The sequence below is a fragment of the Anopheles ziemanni genome, chromosome 3, assembly GCF_943734765.1.
Source record: "Anopheles ziemanni chromosome 3, idAnoZiCoDA_A2_x.2, whole genome shotgun sequence".
Classification (NCBI taxonomy): domain Eukaryota; kingdom Metazoa; phylum Arthropoda; class Insecta; order Diptera; family Culicidae; genus Anopheles; species Anopheles ziemanni.
This window is the reverse complement of record NC_080706.1, coordinates 9,706,791-9,732,630: the sequence shown is the minus strand read 5'-3', so window position 1 is coordinate 9,732,630 and position 25,840 is coordinate 9,706,791. Positions and strand designations below refer to the sequence as shown.

The 25,840-nt window shown below is 48.5% G+C and overlaps 1 protein-coding gene across 1 annotated transcript in view; it reads left to right on the top strand.

Moving 5' to 3' along the window:
• The window catches only part of LOC131289797 (serine-rich adhesin for platelets), a 42,611-nt gene that overhangs the window by 6,413 nt on the left and 10,358 nt on the right, over positions 1-25,840 (top strand). Inside the window, 4 exon segments of the mRNA XM_058319109.1 lie at positions 238-614; positions 13,930-14,048; positions 14,149-14,375; positions 17,410-17,894. Coding sequence (XP_058175092.1) covers positions 238-614; positions 13,930-14,048; positions 14,149-14,375; positions 17,410-17,894 — 1,208 coding nt within the window.

The following is a 25,840-nucleotide window of genomic DNA, read 5'->3' as shown; positions in this document are numbered from 1 at the left end:
AGAGTGGCTGCGACTCCAACCGAGGCGGGTGCCAACGAGGGTGAAATGGAGACGGATTAGGAAATCTCATTTCGATAGTAACTTCGTTGCGAGTCGACTCATCCGGGAGGGGGTTTTTTTCCCCGGCAAACGTTTACGCCCCCCCGTTCGCTCGCAAACGATCGAAAAGTCAACCTGATATTGATCGGATTTCTTTATATCGTTTCCGGTTTCCGTTTGCCGCCCGTTCCCGCGCAGGCACGAAAGCAGCCACGGAGAAAGCGAATGCAATCACCAACCGCCTGAGCAGCTCGTCCAGCACCAGCTCGTCGCCTTCGTCATCGTCGTCGTCGTTGTCGGGCGTTCTGCATCACGGCACCACGATGGTGACCGTGAAAAGTGCCGCCAGTGGCAGCAGCCCCAGCGCCAGCATTGCCGCGGCCAGCCCCACCGCCTCCACCACCAGCCTTGTCCTGACGGCCGTCGGTCGCAGCGAGACGATTTCGCCGGCGATGGCTTCCGGCAACAGCTCGGCGGCCTCGTCACCGTCGGCCGCCTCCTCGCCCGGCGGGCTGGCGAAGAAACCCCGGCCCAAGACGGTCTCACCGACCCGGCACGGGCCGCAGCAGTGTCAGGTAAGTGCGATCCCAGCACTCGACGCCACCTTTCGCCCGCCTCATTATTGCAAATTCATTATCGCTCGATTGGCACGGCAGGACTTTTCTACCACAAGTTTACTCGAAGACTATTTGCGCTACCCTTATTGCCAATCTCCTGTCGTCTTTTTGAAGTATAATTATGGACCGAAACTGTATCTTGCCAAAGGTTTAATCCATTGCAGTGAGCATTTCATCATATAATTCGTACCTTTGCAACGTTTGAAGCTACTCTACCCTGCATTCAACCAAACTAAACATGAAAGAGCGTCACGGGATCTTTATTCATAAAATATCCTCTTGTTAAAGCCCCATAAATCATTCGGCTTGCTTTCGATCTACCCACCAGCGGGAAACCCTACTCACCTTTACGACCGTTAAGTCCGCGTACGAAGCTCAACAGGAAAACACGAGCGGCACTGCTTAATTTCGTGTGCCGTACGCTATTTATTTAATTTTCCCTACGTGCTGATCGGGCAAAGGGATCGGCGTGCCACCGGTGTGGACTTCCGGTAGCAATCGAGCGCTCGTTTCTTCGTTTCTCAAAAGGCCAACGCTATTCGGGGGCGCGTTTTTCGGAACCGGGGTCGAAACATTTCTACGTATTCACCGTCGGACGGAAGCAAAGCGGTAAATTTTCCCGACGGTCGCTTACCGCGTGCTCCCTGACCCAGCCACATCATTTCCTTGGCTCTCTTCTTGTTGATTAAATCATGCACGAAAATGGCTCATTTTGAAGCGACGCGATGAAATGTTCCATCTCTTCGCTCTTGCAGACGTATTACCGTGCCGATGTCGAAAAGCTCTTTGTTGAAAGTTGCAAGGAGACTGGCTGTATGTGGCATCGTGAAGGACGCCCTGGAACGAAGGTGGAGGAGGACGGAGAGGAGGGATTGGTCGTCCCAAAGCCAACCAGTTTGGCAGCGTCCCGGAACGCAAGCAATCCGAAACCAGCTCGTCCTCGTCGGGTCCGTATGTGCAAACATAAGACAGCCAAGCTCTTACGTTAATTTGATCTCCCATCTTGGGCAGGTTTTCGGTGCGTCCGCCATCATCGGCAATGTGTTTAAGTTCAAATACACACACGCTTAAGACGGATCACGTGTCTTATTATGGGTGCATATTTATTCCCCACACAATTTGTTTTTGTCCTTTCGAAATTGTATGCCACTCACCGTTAAGTCCAAGGTTTCTTTCCCAACCGTTGAAGAAGATATCCGCGAGGTTTCTTATGATGCTTATCGCGAAAAACTTAAAGAAAGCAAGAAAGCAACCAACCCGTTGATTAAAATTAGCAAGAAGACAATTTCAATTCCCTTTCTTGACCTGATTTCTGTTAGTACCTGAACTATTTCTTATGCACCGTTTTTTTTCATAACGAGTCACCTAGTTACTAAAAATATGGTCGATAATTTTTCTCCCATTCCATCACCCTTTTCTGCCCATTGGTTGGTGCATCAAAGTAAAGTTAACCGAAGCATGCTCGTTATGATTTTTCCTTTCGAACGAGGGAGAAAATCTCCAACGATTTCCGAAACGGAGTCATACGGCAAACGAATCGCAACCGCCGCGAGTATCATGCAAAATTGTAATCGGAACCGGAAACGAAACGGTTTCCTTTTCCCTCCGTCGTTCGCTTAATTTTTCTTCCGCCTGTCGTATCAGTGCTTTCCTTCGTGGTATTGCTTTCGATTAGGAGAAACTTCCTCGACGCTGATGACGATGACGCGCGATCCATTTGACAGTCTTAACGTTTCCGTAGTAGGCGGGATGGAAGGATATACGTTCGCCTTTTATGGTACTAGGAAAAATCCCCTCATAAGGTAGACGGTTTCCGTATCCAGCCGTGCTTCAAAAAGGATGAGATGAGTCAAAGGGAAAAATAATGTGAAGCGGGATGTTAAAATCATTTAAGCAACGGAAAAGTACTTTATAAATATTTTCCAGACGAACCTATTTTGGCCACCAGCCTCATATCCAGCCCCTTCTACTATAGCAGCTCGTTCAGCGGGATTGATAAGGGATGAAACTCCTCCGTCTGAAAGGGCCGTCGCTTTCCGAAGGACCGCTGTATCACCGTACACAGTCACATCACCATCATCGACATCGTCCATGACAGTATCGTTTTGAAGCGAAAGGACCCATTTCACTGGAGCCATGAAACACCGGGCCGATTTATTTTTGATCGCACCGAGCGCTACCTGTTTACCTCGTCGATCAATCTCGGCGGTGCAAAATTAGAGCGGAAACGCTCGATAAGGGGATGGAAAATTTGTTCAGATTTCATTACGCTACAATATCGCACGGGGATGGAAAGCTGCGTTCGCGTTCGAATCAGAGACAGGTGCGAAAAAACACACCGAGACACGGGGCAAAAAAAAAAACATTAAACAGAGGCAAACAAAATCCGTCCCTTTGGCAGGAAGAACGAGATCTACCGCAAACACGGTATTTCCTGAAAACGATAGCGAGACAACTTCAAAGCGAGATACGGTGCGTTGTTGTTGCTGGTTTTGGTGCGCACACCGCTTCGGCTTCTTGCCGCCCTTTGCGCCGAGGGCACCGATAACGATATCCATCTTGTTTTCCATCCAGAGCCGAGGAACTGGTTCGGGGCCTTACGGTAAACATTCGACAGATCAAAAACATGTTCATTAAAACGACGAGGCTCGTAAACACGTTATTATTGAAAAGTCTGCCGTGGGACGTGGGACGGAAAAGCAACAACATTTCCTGGATAAACAGTTCGAGATTGACCAAAACATATTTCGAGCCATTAAGAGTTCGTTGTGCTTTTCCGGCAATGCATTGCCTACGAGAGTTTTTAATTGGTCATTAGTAATGTGTTTGGATTAAAAACACGTACTGCGTAGGAGTTAACAATTATCTTCATTCGACGAATATCCATTTATATTCTATGATGTTTTTGTTATTCGATTCATTTTGTAAACAGATTTGTTAAATTTTGCTAATATTTCTTATGAAAATTGTAAGTCACATCGTTTTGATAAGTTAGCAAATTACTTAACGTCCAATTTTCGCATTACCTTTCCGTAATGTATTAGAACCATTTGGGAAACAGGGAAAAAAATCGTCCCCAAAGTTTCCCACCACGGTTGAACTGATCCTACGCTCATTGCATTATCTCAATGGGCAAGACTTTTCAAATCCCATTTTAAACATCAGCCCAAAACTTCACTCCATGCCCGGGTTTTCCGGTGGAAACATGTCTTGGTTCAACTGTTTCGTCCCTTTTCTCGAGCGCTTTGATTAACTTTTCGGGCCTCGGGAAAACACCGAGCCGTTCAGCCCGGACGAGCAAACCCTTCCGCGCGCACGCAAGGTCAAATCAAAACGAATCTCCCATCATTTATCAACCCTAGGAAGCGCTGGCATGAAAATGAAGCTGCCCTGCCCAAAACGGACGACGAGCCGGACGAGAGAAGTCCGAGCCAAACATGATAATAAAAGAACAGGTTTTCCGATCCCGGGACTAAGAAAACATACATACACGGCCCAGTGCTGATAATAATCCGAGCGGGCCTGCCCGACAACGGGGTGTAATAAACTATAAATCTCCATCTTCATTTCTTCATTTTGACGCTGGTTTTCCGGTTCCGGGTTCGAGCACCGCTTTTTGCACACCGGAAGGAAAGTCTCATCGGCAGGTATTCTCATTTGTAACTTTATGACAAGCGGAGAAAGAAAAAGAAAGCGACACAAGCAAGGCATGACCGAAGCGTCCTAAGCCCGGTGCCATCCGCAACCCTTTGGCCGGGGGAAAACCCCCTTTAACAAATCTCGTACCGGCGTTTCGGAATAGTAGCCCTCCCCCACTGTTTTCCTCCCTTTCCCGGTGAATGCCCTCCCTCGTCACGGGGTGCCAATTTCTTGCTAAAATTGCTGTCCAGTACAACTACGGATGGTTTGCCCTCGGACTGCCGTCGCAACCGGACTTTGAAGATGAAAGGCAACTTGTTAAATCCCATGCTGCCTTTCACGTTTCCACGTCGACGGTCGACCGGTGTGTTTCCAAAGCCAGGTCCCAGCTCACCTTTTCTTCGCCCGCTTCATCCTCCACGTGCGAACGGTCGGAGGCAAGAAAAAGGCTTGAGATTAATAAGGATTTTCCTTCGCCGGAGCGTACTCAATAGATCACTAGCAATTGAGGGTCATTAATTTGTACGTGGAATGACCGGATATCGTGGACGGGGTCCGATATTGCTTCCCCGCCGGACCGGTCGCTAAAGGATCATCGGCCGATCGCCCGGGACGATTGCCGGCGCCCATCCGTGACTGCACTTAGCGAGATAAACCTTTTCACTTTCGGGGGGCTGAACTTTGGCACTTGTACCTATTAAGCGCAATTTGTTATCGTACCCGGTTCGGGTTTGCCTTGCTTCCTGCTGGCTGCCGTTTTTTTTTAAGTATCATTCTTCAACCTTCAACTTCCGAACTAGCAGCGTCCGTTGAAGCGTTTCCCTATTGTAATGGAGATAATTTTCAGCATGCTGGTCAGCCGAAAGAGCGACGGAAAATGGCATCATTAATAAAACGTTTAAATTTAGCAATCGTTCATTTTCAACCCCCTGGGCCCAGCTAACTGTTGCCATTCCTTTCGTTTCGATAGAGTTACGAACGGGCCAGCATATCACATCGAAAACCTTATATCTCTTTAAGCTTCCGTTACCGAATTTTCTTACGTCCGTGTTACCAGCGTAGAAAAAACCAAGAACGTGAAATAAAACAAAGGAAAGGAAATTAAAATCTCATTAACAGATATTGTTGGTCGAAGGGGAAAAAAATCCCTCCAAGCTTCGAACGTTCTAGACCGTTCTCCCGAACGGAGAAACTTTCTTTATCCAAATCAATTGCGCGAACCATTCGCTGGGAAATCTTCCGGCTTCGAGCTTCCATCGTGTTGAGTCTTTTTTTATCCTCCCCTCGTGTATTTATCTCGGGAATGAGGAAAAACCTTTTGATGTCGATTAGTTAGCAGAATGCAGCATTTAATTTCGATTCCATTCGTAGATTGTGTTCGTATTTGCGTACTTCCGTGATGTTTTTCAACGTCCCTCGTTTGTTCTGTATTATTGGTCCTTATTATAATTGCTTCTGGTAGTTGCTTATTTTCCCTTGAGAAATAACCTTGTGCAGATAAAAGTATGCTTTATACAGTTGTATTAAAATACAAGTTCATGCTCACGCCAAAACACTCAGAAAGGCTCCAAACCATTTCACAATCTCGTGCAATTAAGACTAAGCTGCAAAGTAAAACGAATCTGCGAATGGTCCTTTTCACGTGTGTTTGAGTGTTTTCTCGCAAATCCTCCATAATGAATGGTTTTCGTGCCCTGTGGCGGGCTGCCACATGAAAAGCGGGAAAAGTTCCCGCTCGCTGCGAGTCCTCCACACCTAACGCTTAATCCCACACCTTAACGTTAATGACAAGGTAGCCCCAAGTGAGCCTCCTCCTTACCTCATTCTCTCCACCCCGTAAGTGTGAGCGTGTGGTGGAAATTACTTCGACATAAATTAAAACTTCCTGCCTCCTTAACCGACATCCCGGAAGTGTGTCATTTCGAAGTGTGGTTTCGCTCCGCTCCGCCGGCAATGGTCCTCGTCCATCCCCCGTTCATCGCTCGTTCGCCTGATTACGGTGGCCGTGGTTTTTGGTTTTGTTTTTCCTTCGCATTGTGCGCCAATCTCCGTCCCGTTTTGTGCTCCCTGACGATCGTCTATGAACTTGGATTTTTATTGTCTTCTGAAGAGCGGACCCGCATGTCCGCTCCGGCTCCACTCACCGTACCCGGCAGTCGTTCGACTAATTCGTCCGACTAACGATTATCCTTTTTCCGACGGGGCTGGACCTCCCCCGGAGTGGGTTGCCCTGGCGTGCGTATGCTTTCCCGCAGACGATACACAAAAACGTGGACGGTAAACGAGGGGACGGCGAGGTGAACTGCAGCGGGAACGGGGATACGAAGGAAAGATAGTAATTACGGTTGATAGAGCATCAAATAATGCCCGACGACTGGCGGTGGTCCAAAAGGGAGGATAAATTTCATCCCGGAAAGGCGAACCGGCAAACCCGGCACCGGGCGATGCGAATCGTTCCCGGGCCCGAAGCCGAACGACAGTTAATGAACTAATAAAAATAAAATGAGAAACTGTACGCCGTCGTCCGCGTCGGGGATGTTTTGGTCGATTCCAACCGGGAAACTAACCGAACGGAGCGAATGCGGAGGAAAATGTCTCCATCGGAACGAGCGAAACGATAGTGGAAAATAGCGAAATAAACATCGCAGCAAATGTTGGCACTTTCAAATAGCAATTGGCATGATGAGCTAGGGAGGTCATGCTGAGAGAAGAAAGCATCCGATGTCCACTAGTTATTGTAGGCTTTCTTAGTTTAATTTGCTTTCCCAATCAGTTATAACCTTTGTTTTGATGAAACTTATGAACACTATTTTGTAATTGATGCTTGATGCTAATTTATGCTACGTATTTAATATAACTGAAAATAATTTGTTAAACCTTATTTGATTATTATGCAAAAATCCAGATTGAGCATAATGAATTGAACTCATTTTCGAAATTGATCAGCCCGACCAATAGTTGAAAAAATCATCGACTAAAATAAATAAAAACCAAATGTTCCATTCTACAAGCTCTATCGAAAAAGACAGAACTTAGGGAACCTATTTCAAAACTTTCGGTGAGGAAAATGAGCTGGAACCCTCTTCCCAATAACATCTTTGACTCTTACTCCCGAGCGGGATGCATAAATCTTCCCGACACCATTTACCGACCTTTCAATCATGATTATGGGCTGTAATTGCTAGGCATCCTGGAGCCGGCGTCGAGCCTGCCCGGCCGGTAATGGATGAGAGTCGTATATAACTTTTACTTTCGCGCGCCTCAAACCGTACCAGCGCCGATCGAAAGCTTTCCAATCACTTACCGTGGCGGGTGCTCAAGTTTCAATACTTTCCAAAAATAGGGCGCCACTTTGGTGCCGAAATGCGAACATCCCGCGAGATGGAATCACGGAAGTGATGGTGAAGAACCAAAAAAAAAACACCATAAGGCTTCGAACGGAGCAGACGAACACGAGCGCACGTTTACGTTCGTATTTGCACGCACGCACGTACGCACGGGCGAACGTAAAACACGCCCAAACCATAACCATCAGGGCTCATCAATAATGCAGCCCCGGCCAGGCTTGGAATTCACTGAACGAGAGTCGACCACGCGCCACCTCCATCCCGTTCCGGACCCACGCAACCCGACGTTGCCCTCTTGCAGGAGTTCGAATCCTGGCCCAACGCCCAGCAGCGAACCTTAACTGGCCACCTGGGAACCGGTCGCCGACGAGGCAACCAACCAGTTGCTCGGTTCGCCTCGCAAACCCCACGCCGTTCCTCAGCCTATCCGTCCAGCCAAACTCGTTGACAGCTGGTACGAAGGACAAATGGATGACACGGAGGAAAGCGCCTGCCGGGACGCAAAGCAACAGCAAGGCAATCTCATTAAACGATTCCATTGCGTGACAACTAAATTTATCATATTTTCACGCAATCACGCAACGCTCACACACACACACATACAATCGCCCAACCGGGAATGTGTCGTTTGCGTGCGTGTCGAAGACATCAGGTGAATTCCGTGCTCCAGATTTATCCTCACACAACGCAACGGAAACGGTCGGTTTCCGACGGCGGACGTGGGCCGTGCGTGTCACGTAATTACAATAAGGCTGGTGGTGGTGCTTTCCACCCACGGTTCTCGTTTCCCTTTTTTTTCTTGTGCCTTCCTCCAAACCGCCAATCTCGGTGGTTTTTTCCCCTCCCAGAGGAAAAGGAAAAACACGGAAATCTTTCCCGTTACCGCTGTCGCTAATAAAAGCGCATGTTTAACAGCGCCATAAAAGTGTCCACACTTTCGTTCGAATCACTTACTGGATTTTTCGTACCGTATATTTTTTGTTTGTTGCAATGGAATTTTTATGTTATCAACGCATTGTTTATTTCGGTTGTTTGAAGTGTTTTGAAGCAGCCAACCTTTTGCGAATATAAGTATTTTAATCGGAGGTGATAATCTTTAGTTCAACTATTTATCCTTCTTTGTCCACATTATTCTTTTTGATAAGCGATCGAAAGGAAATTTATCTTTGTTCGGGATCATGCCATACAATTTATGGAATCTGCTTGTCGGCAGCTGTAACTACCTCTTGACCTTCAGTCTCGATAGCAGCTGCGTTAGCATCTACTCAATGCCGTTTCTAGCCACTCCACGACCTCTCGTTACTCAGTCCTTCGGCAGATTATACTTTCACCACCGCGAGCCAATCGAAACCACCCCTATTAGGAACGGCGTACGGTAGTGTTTCGCGACCCCCGACCAGCTGTACAAACGGAACCGGAAGTGCCGCGAGCTCTGCCCGGCCGCCTTTGAATGCTTACTTTGCGAAGCGGGAATTAATTAACGATATGTATGTACACCGCCCTCAACACTGTGGCTTACGACGGAGGAGAGTGGAAACTTGCTTCGTCGAGATGAAACTCGTCTTATCATCCACCGTCTTGCGAGGGTGGCGTCTCCATTTCCCCGTTGCCTGCGGCCAACGACGCCTGGTGCGCCATACTTTTCCCGCACACTAAGACACAGCAACAAAAATAAGCCTCCAGAGGGGGTGCTTTTCCCAGAAGGGGCGTTCAAACTCGGCTCGGCTCCGGTGGCCTGCACAAGCTCGGGCGTTGGTGGGGATTTTTGTTTTAAGAGAATTATTAATTAATTTCTCCATCGTCATCGCGCCGAGGGAAAGGCCGCGATGTCTGTCTGCAAATCTCGGCAAAGCGGTTGGCCGGGGGAAAGTGGCTACGGCCCTGGAATGTGGCTACCGACGCGCCGGTAATTGCTTTCATGTCCAATTAATGGTTCAATTTGTTTTCCGTTTCCCACGCGCGCACCAACAACGGGGGGACGCGCCCGTCTGGATTATACAATCCCGGAATTCCCTTCCCGGTCCGGTTTGGTTCCATTCAACAGCCAAATTCGAGGATAATTTCCCCGGAACGCAGCGGAAGCAGCGATGTAAATTTGGAAATAATTATTATTTATAGGCAAAATTTGGGGGGAAAAACTCCGATTTCAAAGGAAACTTCTGGATGCAATCGAAAGAAAATCGAACCAGAAGCAGTTGTGCGCCAATGTTCTGATGAAATTTGGCAATTTAAGCTCCTTAATTAAAATTCTATTGATTAAATTTACACACTCTCCGACAACGAGTTTTAATGGCTCTGGTGTGTGCATGTGTTCCCCAGATGATTGTCTAGATTAATCTAATGTAAAAAAAAAGGAACACACACACTTCCTGCTGCATAATTTCACCCCCTCATCCATGGACAGGAATTCCCAAACACAAACCCAGTTCAAGCTGTCCATTTTAACGAACTCAGAACGAAAGTTTAATCGCTTCTAATATCGACAGTATGTCCTGCCGCAACGATATAGACCCGGCAGCTCTGGGACAGGGACCGCACACAGCAGCACACCGAGTCAGCCTTATGGCATGTCAGGCGAGGCGGAAAATGAATGTCCTTCCGCCGCACCTTCCCGGTAGCGAAAAGACCAACACCGGGCAATATTGACCATCGAGGAAGGATGGTACGATTCGTGTGCGGTAAGGTGGGACGTGCGAGCCAAGGGGTTTCTATAATCGGTACAGTTTTACGACTCACTGACCAGCGCCCGGCCGGGCCGGGTTTGGGTTTTGATAGTTTTGGGACCGGAACCGAACGGAACCGGGAGGGCCGTACAATCGGGCCTTAATCGGCCCTCGGAGAAAATTAAAAGCTATTTTGCTATCAACCGTAAAAAGGGTTGTAATGCTGATATCGGCCCCCGGCCTTCGCCGCCCACCGGTGTGTGTGTGTCCAACCGGAAACCTCTCCCCGTGTGGAGGTGATAAACGTCACCGGTCGGAACGATAGAGGTACCGTGCCAAGGTTCGTGGGCCCCGCTCCATAAACCCCAGACGCTCCATTTCGACGAAGCGACCCTTGGGATTCATTTACAAATAATTGACATTTGCGTGGCGAATTTTTGAGGACGATCGCCCCCCTCCAAACCCGACTCGGGCCGAAGGATGATAGAGTGCCGTTTATGGGTGGTTGCCGTTTATAGGGAAATCTAGGAAATATTTATCTTGCAATCTCGAACGATCGTTCCGGGGGGAGGCGCTTGAGCAAGCAGGTGCGAGCAGAGCGAAAATCAGTACCCGGAAAGCAGGACCCGTTAAAAATGAATCACTTTCGTGTGTCTGCTATAAATTACTACACTCACAATTCCCAATTTATCGAGCGCCCTGGAATTTACATAAGTTCTGCACGATTCTCATCTTCCGCTTAAAGGTCGTTTGGCTTAAGCTTTCCCCCCGGCCCTTACCATGAAAGAAAGAAGCTTTTCCTGTCGTAACCATTTGAGTGGTTTTCGAAACAAGAGTAAACGAAGTGAAAACGATTGCTTGGGAAAATCCCGCACGGGAACTACTCCTTCCTTCCGGACGTTTCTTCCGGGTGCGGTTCAGCTCCGCCCAACCGATGCAATAAAAATAAGAACCAAACAAATTTCAACCCCCCCGTCGCCCAAATCGCAAAACCGTTCCCAAATTGGGTTGTCCCAGGGAATAGACGGGATAAAAAAGGATATGCCGGTATTGTCCAGCACCTAGGGTGCACCTTTTAATAAGGTCAGGTTAATAAATAACTGCCCGGAGGAGTATCCGGACCCTTTCCACACTCGGAAGGGACCACCATTTTCCTCGACCTGAGATGCTTAAACCCTCTTCCCTCTTGAGTCGGGATCGTTCGAATCCTTACTTCGGTCAGTGAGCACGACGGGGGCACAAGGGTCGACAAAATGTGAGGGCAGGATAAGATGATCGGGGGGGAGAGAAAAAAAAATGTAAACCTCAAGGTGGATGGGTTTTTCCGCCGTCCGGCGAACACCGAGCGCCAAAGCCTAAATATGCCATCCCAAAATGAAGTGGGGTTCGGTGCCAAAGCTAGCCCGAAAAATAAAAGACAAGACAGAACAAACAGTCCACCTCGTTCCACCCCGTTCCCTCTCTCTCGGTGGTGGCGGAAAAACCACGCGCAACAAAAGGGGCCAATGGCAGCCAAGAAAAACCTCGAACACGGAGCAGGAAAACAACGACCAATGTAACAATGTTTCGACATTTCGGGTTCGGTGTTCGAACGGGGCCCCGAAGCCCGATGGCCGACGCAACGGAGGAAAACTTACCGGCGGAATAAAAGCTTGGGACATTTTCCTTCCACTTTGGGCTGCCGGGTTTTTTTTCTAGCTTCACCCTCCCTTCGAGCCATCGGTTGAATGGGCTTCGAAGACAAAGCAGGGCCACTTGAGAAAGGCAGCACACCCACAAACAAGGGTGGCCATAGTTTTCGGCGGCATGAGCCGCAAACATTACGCTGCCGATGTCGATGAATGGAACGGGGGGAAGGAAGGCGGGAACACACACTCCCAACAATGGCCCGCAATTTGAAAGCATTTCAAACTCCGCCCACTCCCGGCCGGTACCGGTCCCGACGAGGTACACCAGGATGAAAATCGATGCGATTCCATTAGAGCCCGGTGAACAATTGTTTCAATAGGTCAAGCAGCACCGGAATCCCTGCGGAGTCGGAACACGGGGTGCGGGGGAGTGGATAAAACACGCACTTCCCTTTGATGACGGAGAGGAGGGGGGAACGGGAAAGGAACTCCTTCGAACGTAGGAAACAGTTACCTTTCGGCCCATCGAAAGCCCTTTTGTTTGAGTGATGATGATGATGATGATGATGGCGATGTTGATGCCGATGCCGATGCTGATGGTGTGGCTCGGGCAAAGTGGACCTAATGGCCGACGTCGTAAGGTGCACGCGGCTCGAGCGGCTCCTCTAAAATCTGACTTCCATTCACGGTCCGGGTGAGTGCCGAGTGGCCCGTCTGCATGAAAAATAGAACACTTCGCTCCTCGTCGGACCGCAACAAAGGTGCGCAACAATAGGAACCTTAACGAAGGACCGTACCGGGCAGCCCCGGTGGTACGATTTCTATCTTGCGCTCGGAACAAAGCCTCCTGCCAGCTGTCGGATGGTGATTTTTTCCTAAATGAAGCAGTATCGATATCGAACGAGCTATGAATCACTAAGCGAACTGACGCACGAGGAGTCGTCTCCCCAAAGGAGGATTGTTCATTGATAAGATTCAATAACATTCTACTACCACGAATAAATCATTTTTCTCCTAGTTTTTGATCGTACAATTATCTTTTAAAAAATATTCTCGTTTGCACTAACCATCGCTCCTGAGTTACGATTATTTCTGAAATTGATTGTTTCAGTATGGACGTGATTAAACATCCGAACGCTCTAGTTTACAGTATAATAGTTATGTATGATAAAGGCCAGAGCAAAGTATTTCATGCTAGAGTTGTGTAATTCAGATTCAGATTCATGAATCGGAATGATTCTTTGTGGTTTAGAGATTCATGAATCCCAAAGATACATTCACCGATGAAAAATGTTGACCCAAAAATGGATAGAAGGACCCCTCCTTTTTTTGTGGCGTGATCCACACCAATGAAAAAATCGTGGAGATTCGTGACAGATCCATGAAAGATTAATTAAGGTTTCGAAAGATTCATTAAGGTTTGAAGATTCGAATCCCTAAAGATCCATGAATCTATCTGAATGAATCATAGGTGAAAGATTCATATGAATGAATCTCGCTAAAAGATTCATGAAGCACAACACTATTTCTAACCGTGAATAGCTTGAAGTTCGCGCAAAGAACCGTTCTTTTTGATAAGAAATTCAACAAGGTAAAAGCTAGCAAGCTTTCTATCAAGAATAATGAAAGGACACCTTCAGAGATGCGATAATGCCATAAGATTCATCAAGGGCCCATTTGAAAATGGCGAACTATAGTATTAATATCTAAAAAGATAGGTCTGTTCTTCTTAAAACTTTGAAGCGGATTTCAATGCCCAAGAAAGCCCCGTTTACCAGGTTCGACTGTTTATTGTAAAATTAATAAATTCGAAACACCATCAACACAAAGGTAGCTTCTCGCAATGCGACGGCAAGATCCTGTTATAAAAGCTGCCGATGCGCTTTGATGTCTCCGCCATTGTGCGCACCGTTATTCATCAGATTTCATGCTCATCGCTCATCTTGCCCAACAATATGTTTTACTATATTTCCTCCCTTTTTCCTCCGATCCGCAGGTCTGCAGCAAAGTGTTCGGGAACGCGTCCGCCCTGGCCAAGCACAAGCTGACGCACAGCGACGAGCGGAAGTACGTGTGCGGCATGTGCTCGAAGGCGTTCAAGCGGCAGGATCACCTGTAAGTAATGAAGCCCGGCTGGCTGCCATCGAAGGGCTCATCGCGCTTTTGATCGCCACGCTCACCTCCCTCTCTCTTTCTCTCTTCCGCCCTCTTCCAGCAACGGCCACATGCTGACGCACCGCAACAAAAAGCCGTACGAGTGCAAGGCGGACGGATGCGGCAAGTCGTACTGCGATGCGCGATCCCTGCGGCGTCACACGGAAAATCATCACACGGCGCTCGGCCTGGCGGGTGGCGCTTCCGGCACGGCCAGCCCCGGCCCCGGCGGAGGCAGCAATGCCGGGCCACCCGGGGGGCTCAGTCTGTCCCCGGCGACGGCTAGTGGTAAGTCGATGTCTGCATACGTGTGTGTGCGATTCGAAATAGGGAACTTCAAAAGGGCACCATTGGAGTTCGTTTGCCGAAAAAGGTTCGACTGGATGCAAAACGAAATCCAATTTTCGAACACGGTATGGTCCGGGTTGGTCGCGTTGCTTGAGGCTGTTTTTCACTTTATATACTTCCATTGTGAATATATTCTCAATCGTACAATGTTAGCAATTTACAATATCAGTAGCGTACGTTGTTCCTATCGAACCAATAACATGAAACTCTAAACAATGTGAAATTAAAACTTGTCAAAAACGTACGGAAACGGACGCTCTTTCAAAAAGCATACAACAAAGCATCAATGAGCGAGTATTAAAATATCGACTTACAGTAAGCGTTACTATTTTATTTTCATTTTCCCTACACATTAGAGCACACACTCCCTTTGAAAAGCTCTATTTACCAATTCCCAGACAAAAACGGGCCGGGCGAAAAATAAAGCAACACATGCCATGAACACGTCCGTACGCAACGTATTAGAGTGCGCGATGGCAAATATCAATTTTGCCATGATTTTGAAAACTAATTTCACTTGCGCCAAAGCCCACCCACCCCCTTTTCACCGCTGCTAATCAGATCAACATTCACTCGTGCTATCTATTTTTGTTTGCCGCGCGGGACCGGGAACGTAAAACCTGGCCTACGATTTTCACTCCTGCTTCTTTTTTTACTGACGCCCAAACCCCCCCCCCCCCCCCCCCACCCGCCCACGAATGGTTTGGATCGGAAAATCGAAGCGGGCGTTTGTTGCATGCCGAGTGTTCCATTATTGCCGTGGCTAGCTGAAAGAGCGCTTTCAGCGTGCATCCATCGCACCGGGCTTTCCACGTCCCGCCCGGGCAAACACACAACCTTGCACAATGCGGGCAGGTATTCGAAGTGGGGGAAAAAAAAAGAAAACGTACCGAAAAAAAAGTGAAAAGCTTGTGCTTTCAAAGTACGTGCAAATGTGGCATTGTTTGCACAACGTTCGAGCGCACATTTCTGCACGTCTCCATCCTCGTGTGAGGCTTTTTTCCCTCCTGTATCCTTTTTAAATGTTGTTGCTGTTGTTGTTGTTGTTAGTGTTGTTGTTGGTGCTATGTCTACGTGTACCTTTATTTCCCCTGACAGCAACAGCATCAGCCATTTGCTGCGGAGCGATGCGGGTATTCGGGTGGAAACTGGGCGCGAAGCGGCGGAGAAAAAGCATGATTTTGGTTATTGATGGTTTCCACCGACACGTCAGCATGCCAGCACGAAGAGCAGGGGGGGGGGGTGGTCGAGAAAAAAGCGGGTTTGAATTTCCCAAAGCATCCCTTTCCCTAAACGGTACTTTTGCTCGTAGTTGCGCTGCAGCCATTTTCGTTCGCTCGCTGAATGTTTCGCTCTGACGGCTGCCGATGATGCGGCCGATGATGGAAAAAGGATCGAATTGCTTTCGAGCGGCTTTCGAACAGGTAGAATAAACTCTGACCTTACTCTTCCTGCCCACTTCTTGATACACACACACACACACATGGCCGTTCTTTGCTGATATATCCTTTCCGATCGGTTTCGGCGAGTGTATTCCCACCCGGCCTGTCTTCTACTCCGTTCCTTCCCTCGATCCCACGAAACAACACACCGAAACCGAGTACGAATTCAGACAAGAAGTTCACAAACCCCCCCATCACCACCACAGAACCCTTTCCTCCCCGGTGAAGGGCTGAAAAGAACGAAAATTTGATTGGTGCTGACAGTTTATTGAAATTGAATGGGATTTTCGTTTGGAAAAGCAACAGCGTTCCCAAGGGGGAGGGATGTTCGGCGGGGAGTATGGAAGCGTATGCAGCGTTCGGTTTTCGGCACATATTCCAATGATGTGCACACTTGAAAGTGGTGAAGACCAGTTTGCCGAGAGGCTCGGAGAAAGGAAACATTCCCGAGTTGGAAGAAAACAGCGAAAACTTCATCCAATGCTTGGCTGGCACCATTTCGGGAAAACACGCCCGGCGGACGGGGTGTCAGTTGGAGATAAGTTGAAAGTTTTACCCCTCCCACTCCCTTCCCCGCCTCTTGCCGACGATCGGACCATCGCCGCCAAATCGATCGGGATGAAGGAAAAAGACGGCTGCTTGCTGGTGAATGCAAAATGTACCAAATGTGCTGATGTGTGCCTGTTCGGGAAGGTAAATCGTCACTGACGCTGACGCCACCATTTGTCCGGAGTTCGTACACGGTGACGACAGCATTTTTATTTTTTCGTGTCCTTCAGGTTCGCAAGCATAATGATCGGGCTTTCAACATTCTCTGCCAAAGGAGTATGCAAAGTTTCGGCAATCTGTCCGTCGAGGTTGTTCTGCAGGGAAGGGAAAACGATGTGTCCGGAAAAGCAACTCCAATCAGCCCGAAGATGTGCGGGTTGACGCTGACAAATTTGTCCATCCTGTGGTTGTTCTTTTGCTGCCACTATCCATATCTTCACTGCCAAACGGAGTGCTGAAAGCTTTCCATTTAATATAGTTGCGTAAAGTTGAAACGACATTTCCACAAACGAGAACGAGCTTATTGACAAACAAATAAATAATCAAAAGAAATGCGATTGGGACTTACACAACTTGCATAAAAGAAGTACTTAAAATGAGGTACCTGAAAGTTTGTTGTATTTGGTTAAATATAAAGCGCGTCCAACAAACTATCTCATGTCATGAACACAATTTAGTATCATTCCTAATAAACGACACCTTTCTCGATACGGTTTATCAAAAATGCATACTAAAAGAAAACATTAATGATGTTGTCTGACAGTTTTTGAGGGTATATCCTCAGTACTGTCCATAGTTTTTTTTTTAAATCTTACAGATTATATGCTCTACTGATCATGGTTATGCAGATGTCTGTCGTGCAGATACGTACGACAGCTCAGAGTTGACTTCAAACATAAAAATAAAATAGCTATGAACTATGTTTACCCTTTTCTCCCACTTCTAATGATCGTCTATCAATTTTGTCTCCCTCCCGGTGACAGGTGACGCTAGCTCTCCGCACGGCGCCACGCTCGTGCAGTTCAGTGCCAACGGAAGCAGCGGAACGACCGGTTCCGGTAGCTCCAGCAACAGCAATTGCAGCCTTTCAAGTAGTTCGAGCAGTAGCAGCTCAAGCAGTAGTAGCAGCAGCAGTAGTAGCAGCAGCAGCAGCAGCAGCAGTAGTAGTAGTGGCAACGTGAGCGACTCCAACTCCAGCTGCAAGTCACCATCGCCAAGCTCGCCGGCGCCCGGTTCCGGCAACGAGGGTCTCACCCGTCAGCAGCTCGATCTCATCTCGCAGATCATGCAGCAGACGAAGCAAGCGAACGCGGCCGCCGCCGCCGCCGCTGCCGCCGCTGCCTCCTCGTCCTCCTCCTCCAGCTCGAGCAACGCTTCCAACAACACCGCGTCATCCAACACCAACGCTTCGGGTACCGGAGTTGGTGGCCAGAAAGTTCCGCTTCGTCCGCGGACCTGGAACATGCAGGTGAGCTTTAATCAACCAAGGATTAGCCGGGACTGGGGGTGTGTGTGTGTGTGGAGGGAGTGTGGGGCAAATGTTTATGCAAGATGCGTCCTTTAATGGCCACTCCCGGCGTGTCCCGGCGGTGGCATTAAGCATTTTAACGACGGCCGACGGCGTGGGCCCGAACGATTTCCATCCGCAACGGAGGAAGGTAATTTAATTTTTCCTCTCGGATTCCACGCGGATAACGGCGACACTGTCCCTTCGTTCGCCCCGCTTGTTCCCTTTTGCATTGGATGGCGTAGCGAAATGGATGCCATTATCATATCCTTCGCTGGCACAGACACACACATACACACACGGTCACGCCACGAAACATACACGATCACTTTTCTGCCGTGAAACACCAGGCGTCTCCATTGGCCGCGAACAAAGCAAGATACCGGAAGCGGTACCTCCGACCGACCAGACTCCGGTTCGGCAGTGGAACAATGTCCCGGTGCTGTTTTGCATTTTGATATGGATTCGAGTTTCCGTTCCGCTCGGAAAACCAAAACCAAAATGGCGCACGGGCGCAACGGGAAGGAAACCTGGCAACCTATGGTTTCGTCGAAAGGGAAAAGTGAGCAAAACAAAAAAAAGCGCCAACCGTCGTAGTTGACATCGAAACCGGTGGAATGGTTGGCCGGAAGAAGCGCAGCATTTCGCAGCCGGGGGTGGGAAAACGGTGGGCGGCGAAAAAAAAAAGGAAAATCGAGAAACCGATCCACCCTCAGTTCCGTGTTCTCATGTGTGTGTCCTTTCCAGTTTTTCTTTTCCAGCCGGTCGTATGCAAAAATAGCGTACCGTGTACCAATGTTACCCACCCACCAACCGACCCCCTCCCCCCCCGTACAGTTTCCCCATGGAGACAACTCTCCCCGCCCCCGCTCCCCCTCTCTACCAACCGAACGAATCGCTTATGGTTCCGATGACAATGGGGATAGCGGGAAATGTTTTATTCATAATTTCACCCAGCATCCGCCCCCTCCCCCCCCCCCCCTCCCCCTTGCCAACCGGTCCCGGGGCGGAACACGGTCGTTGCGCCACAAAGGAAAACCATTTTCCGCGCCCGCAGGGCACCAGGTTTCCGGCATCGCGACGAAACAGCCAAGCATCGAACGGTGTCTTCGATCCCTTCGCAACGGTCGGTCGGAAGCTGTACAGCCAAAAGCGAGCTGGCAACGGGCCCATTTTCACGCCGGTGCACCGAGCCGCAAGTCCATTCGCAAGTCCCGCCAATGTGGCCAATCGTCGGCATCGGCATCGCTCCCGTGGCGGATGTGAGCATGTCCTTAGCAACTTGCTGTTTATGACTTTCTTCAGCTGCACCTGCTTGAGCCACCTGGCAACGTGGGTGTTTGTGCGTGTGTGTGTCGATGCGTGCCAAGCGCCCCTTCATCGTTCGAGAAGCTTTTAATGGCCGATATTCGACAGAAATTCCCTATGATTTGTTTCCGAGTTGAACATGAAGTGCATTAATGAGTACTATGGATCGCTCCGAAAGGCTCTAAACCGTTATTTTCCGACAATCCTTTTCCATATTATTCAAATATGGGAGTAAAGCATTCGAGGGAACAAAGACCTTTATATTGTGGATCGATACATTTTCATGTTCTTTTTTTTCCAGGAACATAGAACATTGCAAGCGGGTTTCCATTCACCCAGGAGTTACGTCCGCTTGTTTCTATCCTTTGTACGGCAACATTCCCAATATTCCATTGTTATCGGTGTATGTTGCCTTTGCTCGCCTTGTCGATCGAACGAACAGCCATTTGCCGATCAGCAACCACCCCCAAAGGGAATGTTTCCAGCTAACATTATCTACGAACTAATTTCAATCAGTAGAAAATCAGAAACAAAAGGATTTTCATTTTATTCTCACTACGTGAAAGCGTGTTTAATTCAATGAGGAGGGTTAAAAAAGTGGAATTAAAACAAACTGAACATGAAATGAAATCCGGGAAAATCAAGTGAAACATTTCCATTTCGTTCCCATTAATTACGGGCTCCACCCGCTCCAGAGCGGTCACCCGCTAGTTGTTGAAACTTTTCCCACATTTGCTGCCCAATTAGACCGACACTAATTAGTGTGGGCGAAACTCTTTTGATGTAGTGTGTGTGTGTGTGTGTGTGTTCGAAAAACCCTTTGCTCGTGTGGGGGTGGGGTGAAGTATAAAACATACCCCATAGAACTACTCCCCGAAATAGCAAAAGCGTAAATGTGACGTTTTGAACTGGGTTTTTGTTTTTTCGTTTGCTTTAATTTCCTTTTGCGCACGCGTGCATCCAAAACTTTCGAGTCGGACCTTTGATGTCGGTTTAAACCCAAACCCCATTTAGAGCCGTTCTGCTAAACCGTGTGGTGCGCTGCATATCGATGGTCTGGCCGCTGGAAGGTCGCCTTGTCACCAATGACACCGGCGGGTGCCGAGTCCTGCAATATCCGGGTTTCATTTTCACTGCGATCGGGTCGCTAGGGGTGACCGTCCTGTCGATCCGCACACAGGACACAGGACTCGCCCCGATTCGGTCGTATTATTTCCTGCAATTTCAATCACCCCGTATTGGCCGTCCGGTTTCCTGCCCGACGCGCGCCTTGTCATGTCATCGGCGTTCAGCATGCAGCAAAAACGGGAAAACTTTCAAATTAGCAATTCTACATTCCATTGAACAGAGGGACGGTTTTTCATTGCGGGAAAAAAACGCACTTCTGACGCACAAAAAAAAGTCAACCTTTTGAAAAAAATCATTCCTCTCTAAAGCTAGTAACTTCATGCAACTTCATGGAATGGCAAAACGTTCGTTTCTCCCTCTGCTTCTAGCGTTTTAGATAGTTTTCCTCGGCCTAATAATGGTGTCCCTTTGAGGTGGACTCAATTTTCAAAAGTGAACATTTCTTTTGGGGTCTTTTTTCCGTGCCCTCGGTCGAACGGCCCAACGATGCAGACGTTGCCATTCAGCTTCTTCTTGAAATCAAAAGTAATACACGGCGCCAACTTTGGCCCATTTTGCATCATTATGTCGCTTCCATCGTTGTCTACCAATGTGTGGCCTCCGGGGCAAAGGTGTTTATATTATATTATTGTCATTATCAACAACGCCACCGTTGTCGTTACCTGAGATCGAGTCCACGGGATATTGGCAATCGAGAAGTGCTTTCCCATTCGCTCCATCACCCTGTTGCCCTTCACGTCCGTGGGCTCTATATGCCGTGGGGTTTTTCCTCCCCTTTTTTCCTAAATCAACATTCCGACCATCTTCGACCGAAAGCGTTCGCTTGGAAAACCCTCACGCCGTTGCAGGCCCATTTCCCGGCAGGCTCGCAAACGCTCGATGGTACTTCATAATTTTCTGAATTCTCAACCACCCGCCGACTTTCGGTACCCGTTTCGGTGACACTCTTTTTTTCTCGCTTTCGTGCTCAATTTTGCGCTATGTTGATTGTTTTTTTTTTCTTCCTCTCCTAATAATAATGCTCCACACCGACGCCGAATGCCAATTGGCGAGGAACGGCGATGATGTCGAGGGCGGCAAAACGAAAAACACACTCAACGATTGAGAAGTAAAGTGCCCCGCTTTGCAGAAGGATCTTTTAAGGGTGGGGACCCCGCTTTACCGAAGGGTCCTAGGGTGGAGTATACGCAATCATACACACACACACACACACACATTTTCACCTGCCCGGCCAAAACGGTGAGCAAGCGAGACGGCGCACACGAGGAAAGCGCATTATGATAATCGATATGGCAAGTGCTTGGCTTTTATTTCACACGAAGCACACGAAGTGTCGTCACGAAATAAACGTTAACGAGGTTCGGTTGTTTTGTCCCTCGTCTTTTTTTTTTTTTTGTCTTGTGTTTTTCATCGCACCCAAAACAAGAGGGCAAGAGCGTTCAAGTGGAGGGCGCATCCTTTGCAAAGACCTTTGCCATTTTCCCAACGCCCAAATTGGGCGACAATGGGTACGGGGGGGGATTGTTATTTTGTAACGTTTCTTCACCCTCACGGTTTCGAAAAAGGTGTAAAACTGCGCATCGGTGCAAAAATGGCTTAATCTTTTCTTTTTCCTTTGCTGGGCAGGGAGATTGGATGAGTTTTCACCGTTTGCGTATCCACCGGAAAGCTTGTTTAAGTTTGAGTGCCAATTGAAGCTGATATCGAAAATGAAAATGGTTTCAACTAGTTTTTATTCGTACCTCCGGAGTCCGGACACACTTACAATGGTGCGGAGTATTTTTTTTTTCTTCCGCGTGTCAATTAAAGCCCAAGCACGTCCCTTAAATTCACCAACCTCCAGAAAGCTGGCGTTTGCGTTTGAGTTGAATCGAATAGAAATGTTAAATTTCCCAGGTGGAAGGATTCGGTCGGCTTATTTCTGTCACCCTTAATGTCAACCTCATCGGCCGGTGATTTTTCACGAGTAATGATGGGAACCCCCCGGAGAACGAGGAGGGGGGGGGGGGAGAGAAAGCCTCGAACCGGTGCAAGAGGAAAAGGAAACAAAATTAAGCGCAATTCAGCGATGACACCGACTCGGGCCCGGAGCCCACTGTCGTATCGTTCATTTCCTTTTTAGGGCTCTATCTAAGCGACGCAATCGCTCATTTCTCCAACGACGATGGTAGGCAGGGGGGCGGGGGGGGGGGGGGGGAAAGTAGACCTGAGGAGAACGCTTAATGCTTCGCGTCAGCAATCCTGCCTTATGAATTATTACCTCAGATAGTAGAACGGTCCATTAAGTTTCGCACATCTTTCGCACCGAACCCTTTTTTGCTCCGGCGCGTTGGGAAACCCTTTTCCACCCGGGGGAAAAGTGTCCTTCCGAAAGATGCACACACACACACACAGTGAGACGGCTCCTTGTCCCAAGATAATAACGAATCGGGCCCAAATGCTGGGCGCCGCCGAAGGGGTCATTCCTAGCAAGACGCAGCCGGAACGTAAACCTTCGAACGAAGCCGAGATAAGAAGCTGCAGAAGGCGCTGAGAAGGGACGAGGCGATAAAGAAAATTGTCTCGCTGCGCTGACAATCGGGGCCATGGCGCGATTTGGCGCCCGTGCCTTCGGAGCAAATAAAGCCCCGGTTTATTTCGTTAATCGTGGCGATGTTTTATCATTTCCGCGAAGCAATTGAAGCTTACAGACGGCGGTGGCGATAGCGAGGACTAACGGTTGGTAAACGGTGCTTATTTATGGTTATTTTCACAATTAAATATCTCGCACTGATTTTTCAATTGTATTTTCCAACACTAATTAACAGGAGAATGGTACTGGTGCCTTTTTACACCTCTGATAATCCTCAATTGGTTTTATTTTTTATTTAAAAGAGAATATTTATTTTTGGTTTGCACTTATCGCTTAGGCCATGTTTTAAATATATAAAGTAGCCCATGCTACTCATGAAAATGGCCAAGAGCTTTCTCCAAACACTTAGGCAAAGTTAGACTTCCATACGATAGATATGGTTCGCTATAAAGTCATTAAACATTTCACTGAATCGATACGCCGAAACCTTTTGCCGAGAGCGATTTGTCGTAAATTATTACGGATCCTCACTTTGAAATCACGCCATGCAAGCCATTCCCCGGAAAGGATCCCACAAAAATAACCATTTTCGGTGTATCGTAAAACCGGCACACAAACCCGGACCGGAACCGTAGTGAGGTCTCCGATCCGGAACGAAAACTCACCAGAAACCGGTCTTGCCTGAGGAGGGACGCGCTTGTATGATGAATGGAATAGATCCGGCCGTAGCAATCATTTACCTTTGCTCGAACCCGCGCCCCAACCACAGAGACGTAAACATTGCCCAGCTCCGTCTCCCGGAAGGATCAATCTCTTTCCATCGAATACACTTAAAATCGGAAAGCGGACCGGATGTAGCGGATTCCGACGTTCCCGGTCACAGATATCCTTTCGTCTGCGTGTGTACTTTTCTACGGACCATATCGCAAGCCCTTATTTACGATTGCTTTCAGTTGCGGAAACACATCCCGATGGATGCCACTGTATGCCCGGGCCTATTTTGGAAAATTTCTCCGTGAAGGAAAATAAAACACAACCCAACGGGAACGGTTTTAATGAACATGAGTTCGCATGCCACCGTACACGCAACTCCAGTGTGCTAGGATTTTCATTTCTTTTCATCTTTCCTTTTTTTTTATTTGGACATCCATGCCGTCCTGTTCGATCCTGTTTCGTCCCTTCCGAAAAAGAAACTCATTCGGACAACCCATTCTGGCGTGCGGAATTGCTGGAGAATTTATTACTATCATAACGTACCTGACTTCTCAATGGGCCTAAAGCCACCCTTTTTTACGGCGTGGATGTCCTTCCATCACCCCCCACCTCCCATCTTCCTTTTATTGATGGGTTTGCACAGCGATTCCGGGAGAAATCATCTCCAGCATGAAATTGCTTCAGGTGTAAGTCCATACGTCCGTGTGGCTTTGCCCCTCTCCTCGGTGTGGTCGTACACATCGTTGCAATCAAAAACCTGATAGTCTTCATAAATGCAGCACTAGCAACCGTAATTGGGCCTCCATCTACATCGTCCGGGCGGATATATCGCACCGGCTTTTACATCGAGCGGCCAAATCCTCACCATTTCCCCAGCTTTACAATGCCACCGGAATGGTGTAAGCGTAACCATTGAAGGGACATACAGGCCCACGGCCTCTAGGAAACCGTGTTCACCCCTTTCGTGGTCGGGGGGATGCGATATGGCTTAATTTACGTCAAGATTTCGTTAACCCTCGCCACCCGTTGACAGGAGCGTGATTGAGCGCGCCGGAAGGACTCGTTAGTGGGGCGAGCGGGTGGCGACGGTCGCCCAAAGTTGTCTCACCGACCGAAAAAGGGAGGTCCATGAATAAACTCGAGTGTCCCTTTCGCACGCCGGAATTAATGCCAACCATGTGTGGTTTTCGTTTTTCCCGAAATGAACATGTCGCTCCTCATCTAGGGAAAAGTGACGAAAGACGGCCTACGCCGGGAACAATCCTGAGTTCCTGCTCGGCTAGGAGGATCACATTCAAAGCAGGCTCAGCTTAAGGAAGCTTCCGCATTTCAACAAGGGCTCACACTCACTTCTGCATCTTCAGACGCTTGCGGAAGTGCTAGCGATTTGCGAAGCCTCTTCTGGCCTACATTTGCTGCGACATCCGATATGCAGCATCCTTTTTTCCGGGGAAGCCATCCCGTTGGACTTTGTCGCAAGTTGTGTGAACATTTCGTCTTTTTTTTCCCCTCTTCCTGGCTCGTCCGGTGACCCTAAGCACATTTGCCAGGGTGGTCTGGTACAAACCGAAAATCTCATTTAATGGGGTACCAAAAGTTGGCTCACCACATTCCAACTCCGGCTGCACCATTGTGCTGCTGAGTGCACCGCGGCAAGTTTCGGGTGCCATTTCGCGGGCCCCGAAAACTCCATCCGGGGCCGCGGGAAGGGTGGACGAAATTTGATTGAATAGATAAGTTTCAATTGAATTACGGTCTTGCCAAGTTCAGGCGCCACGCTTCGGTGCGATTGTGTAACGATTCGTCCCGGGGCGAAATGTCAAACGTAGATACGTGGCCATCCGCGACGACTTAACCTTCCACGGAACTCCTCCCCTCCTACCCTGCGTTTCCACCAACATGCTGGAAGAGATATTGGGTCAGATCCAATTCCTGATAGTGAACCCAAACTCGAAGAGAACCGAATGTCTTCGGGAAGGGCCAGCCAGCGTAAAAGCCACATGCCTTTCGGCTGCACGAGTGTCGACCAAATGGGTTTATCCCATCAGAAGGTCGCATTCGTAACGAGTACGCCCCGGGTGATGGGATGGGATTACGCACACAACAACGCCACAGCACCCCAAACAAGTTGTCGAAAGTGGCTAGCGACCGTGGGGAAGTTCCGGATCAAAACTACCCGGGGACA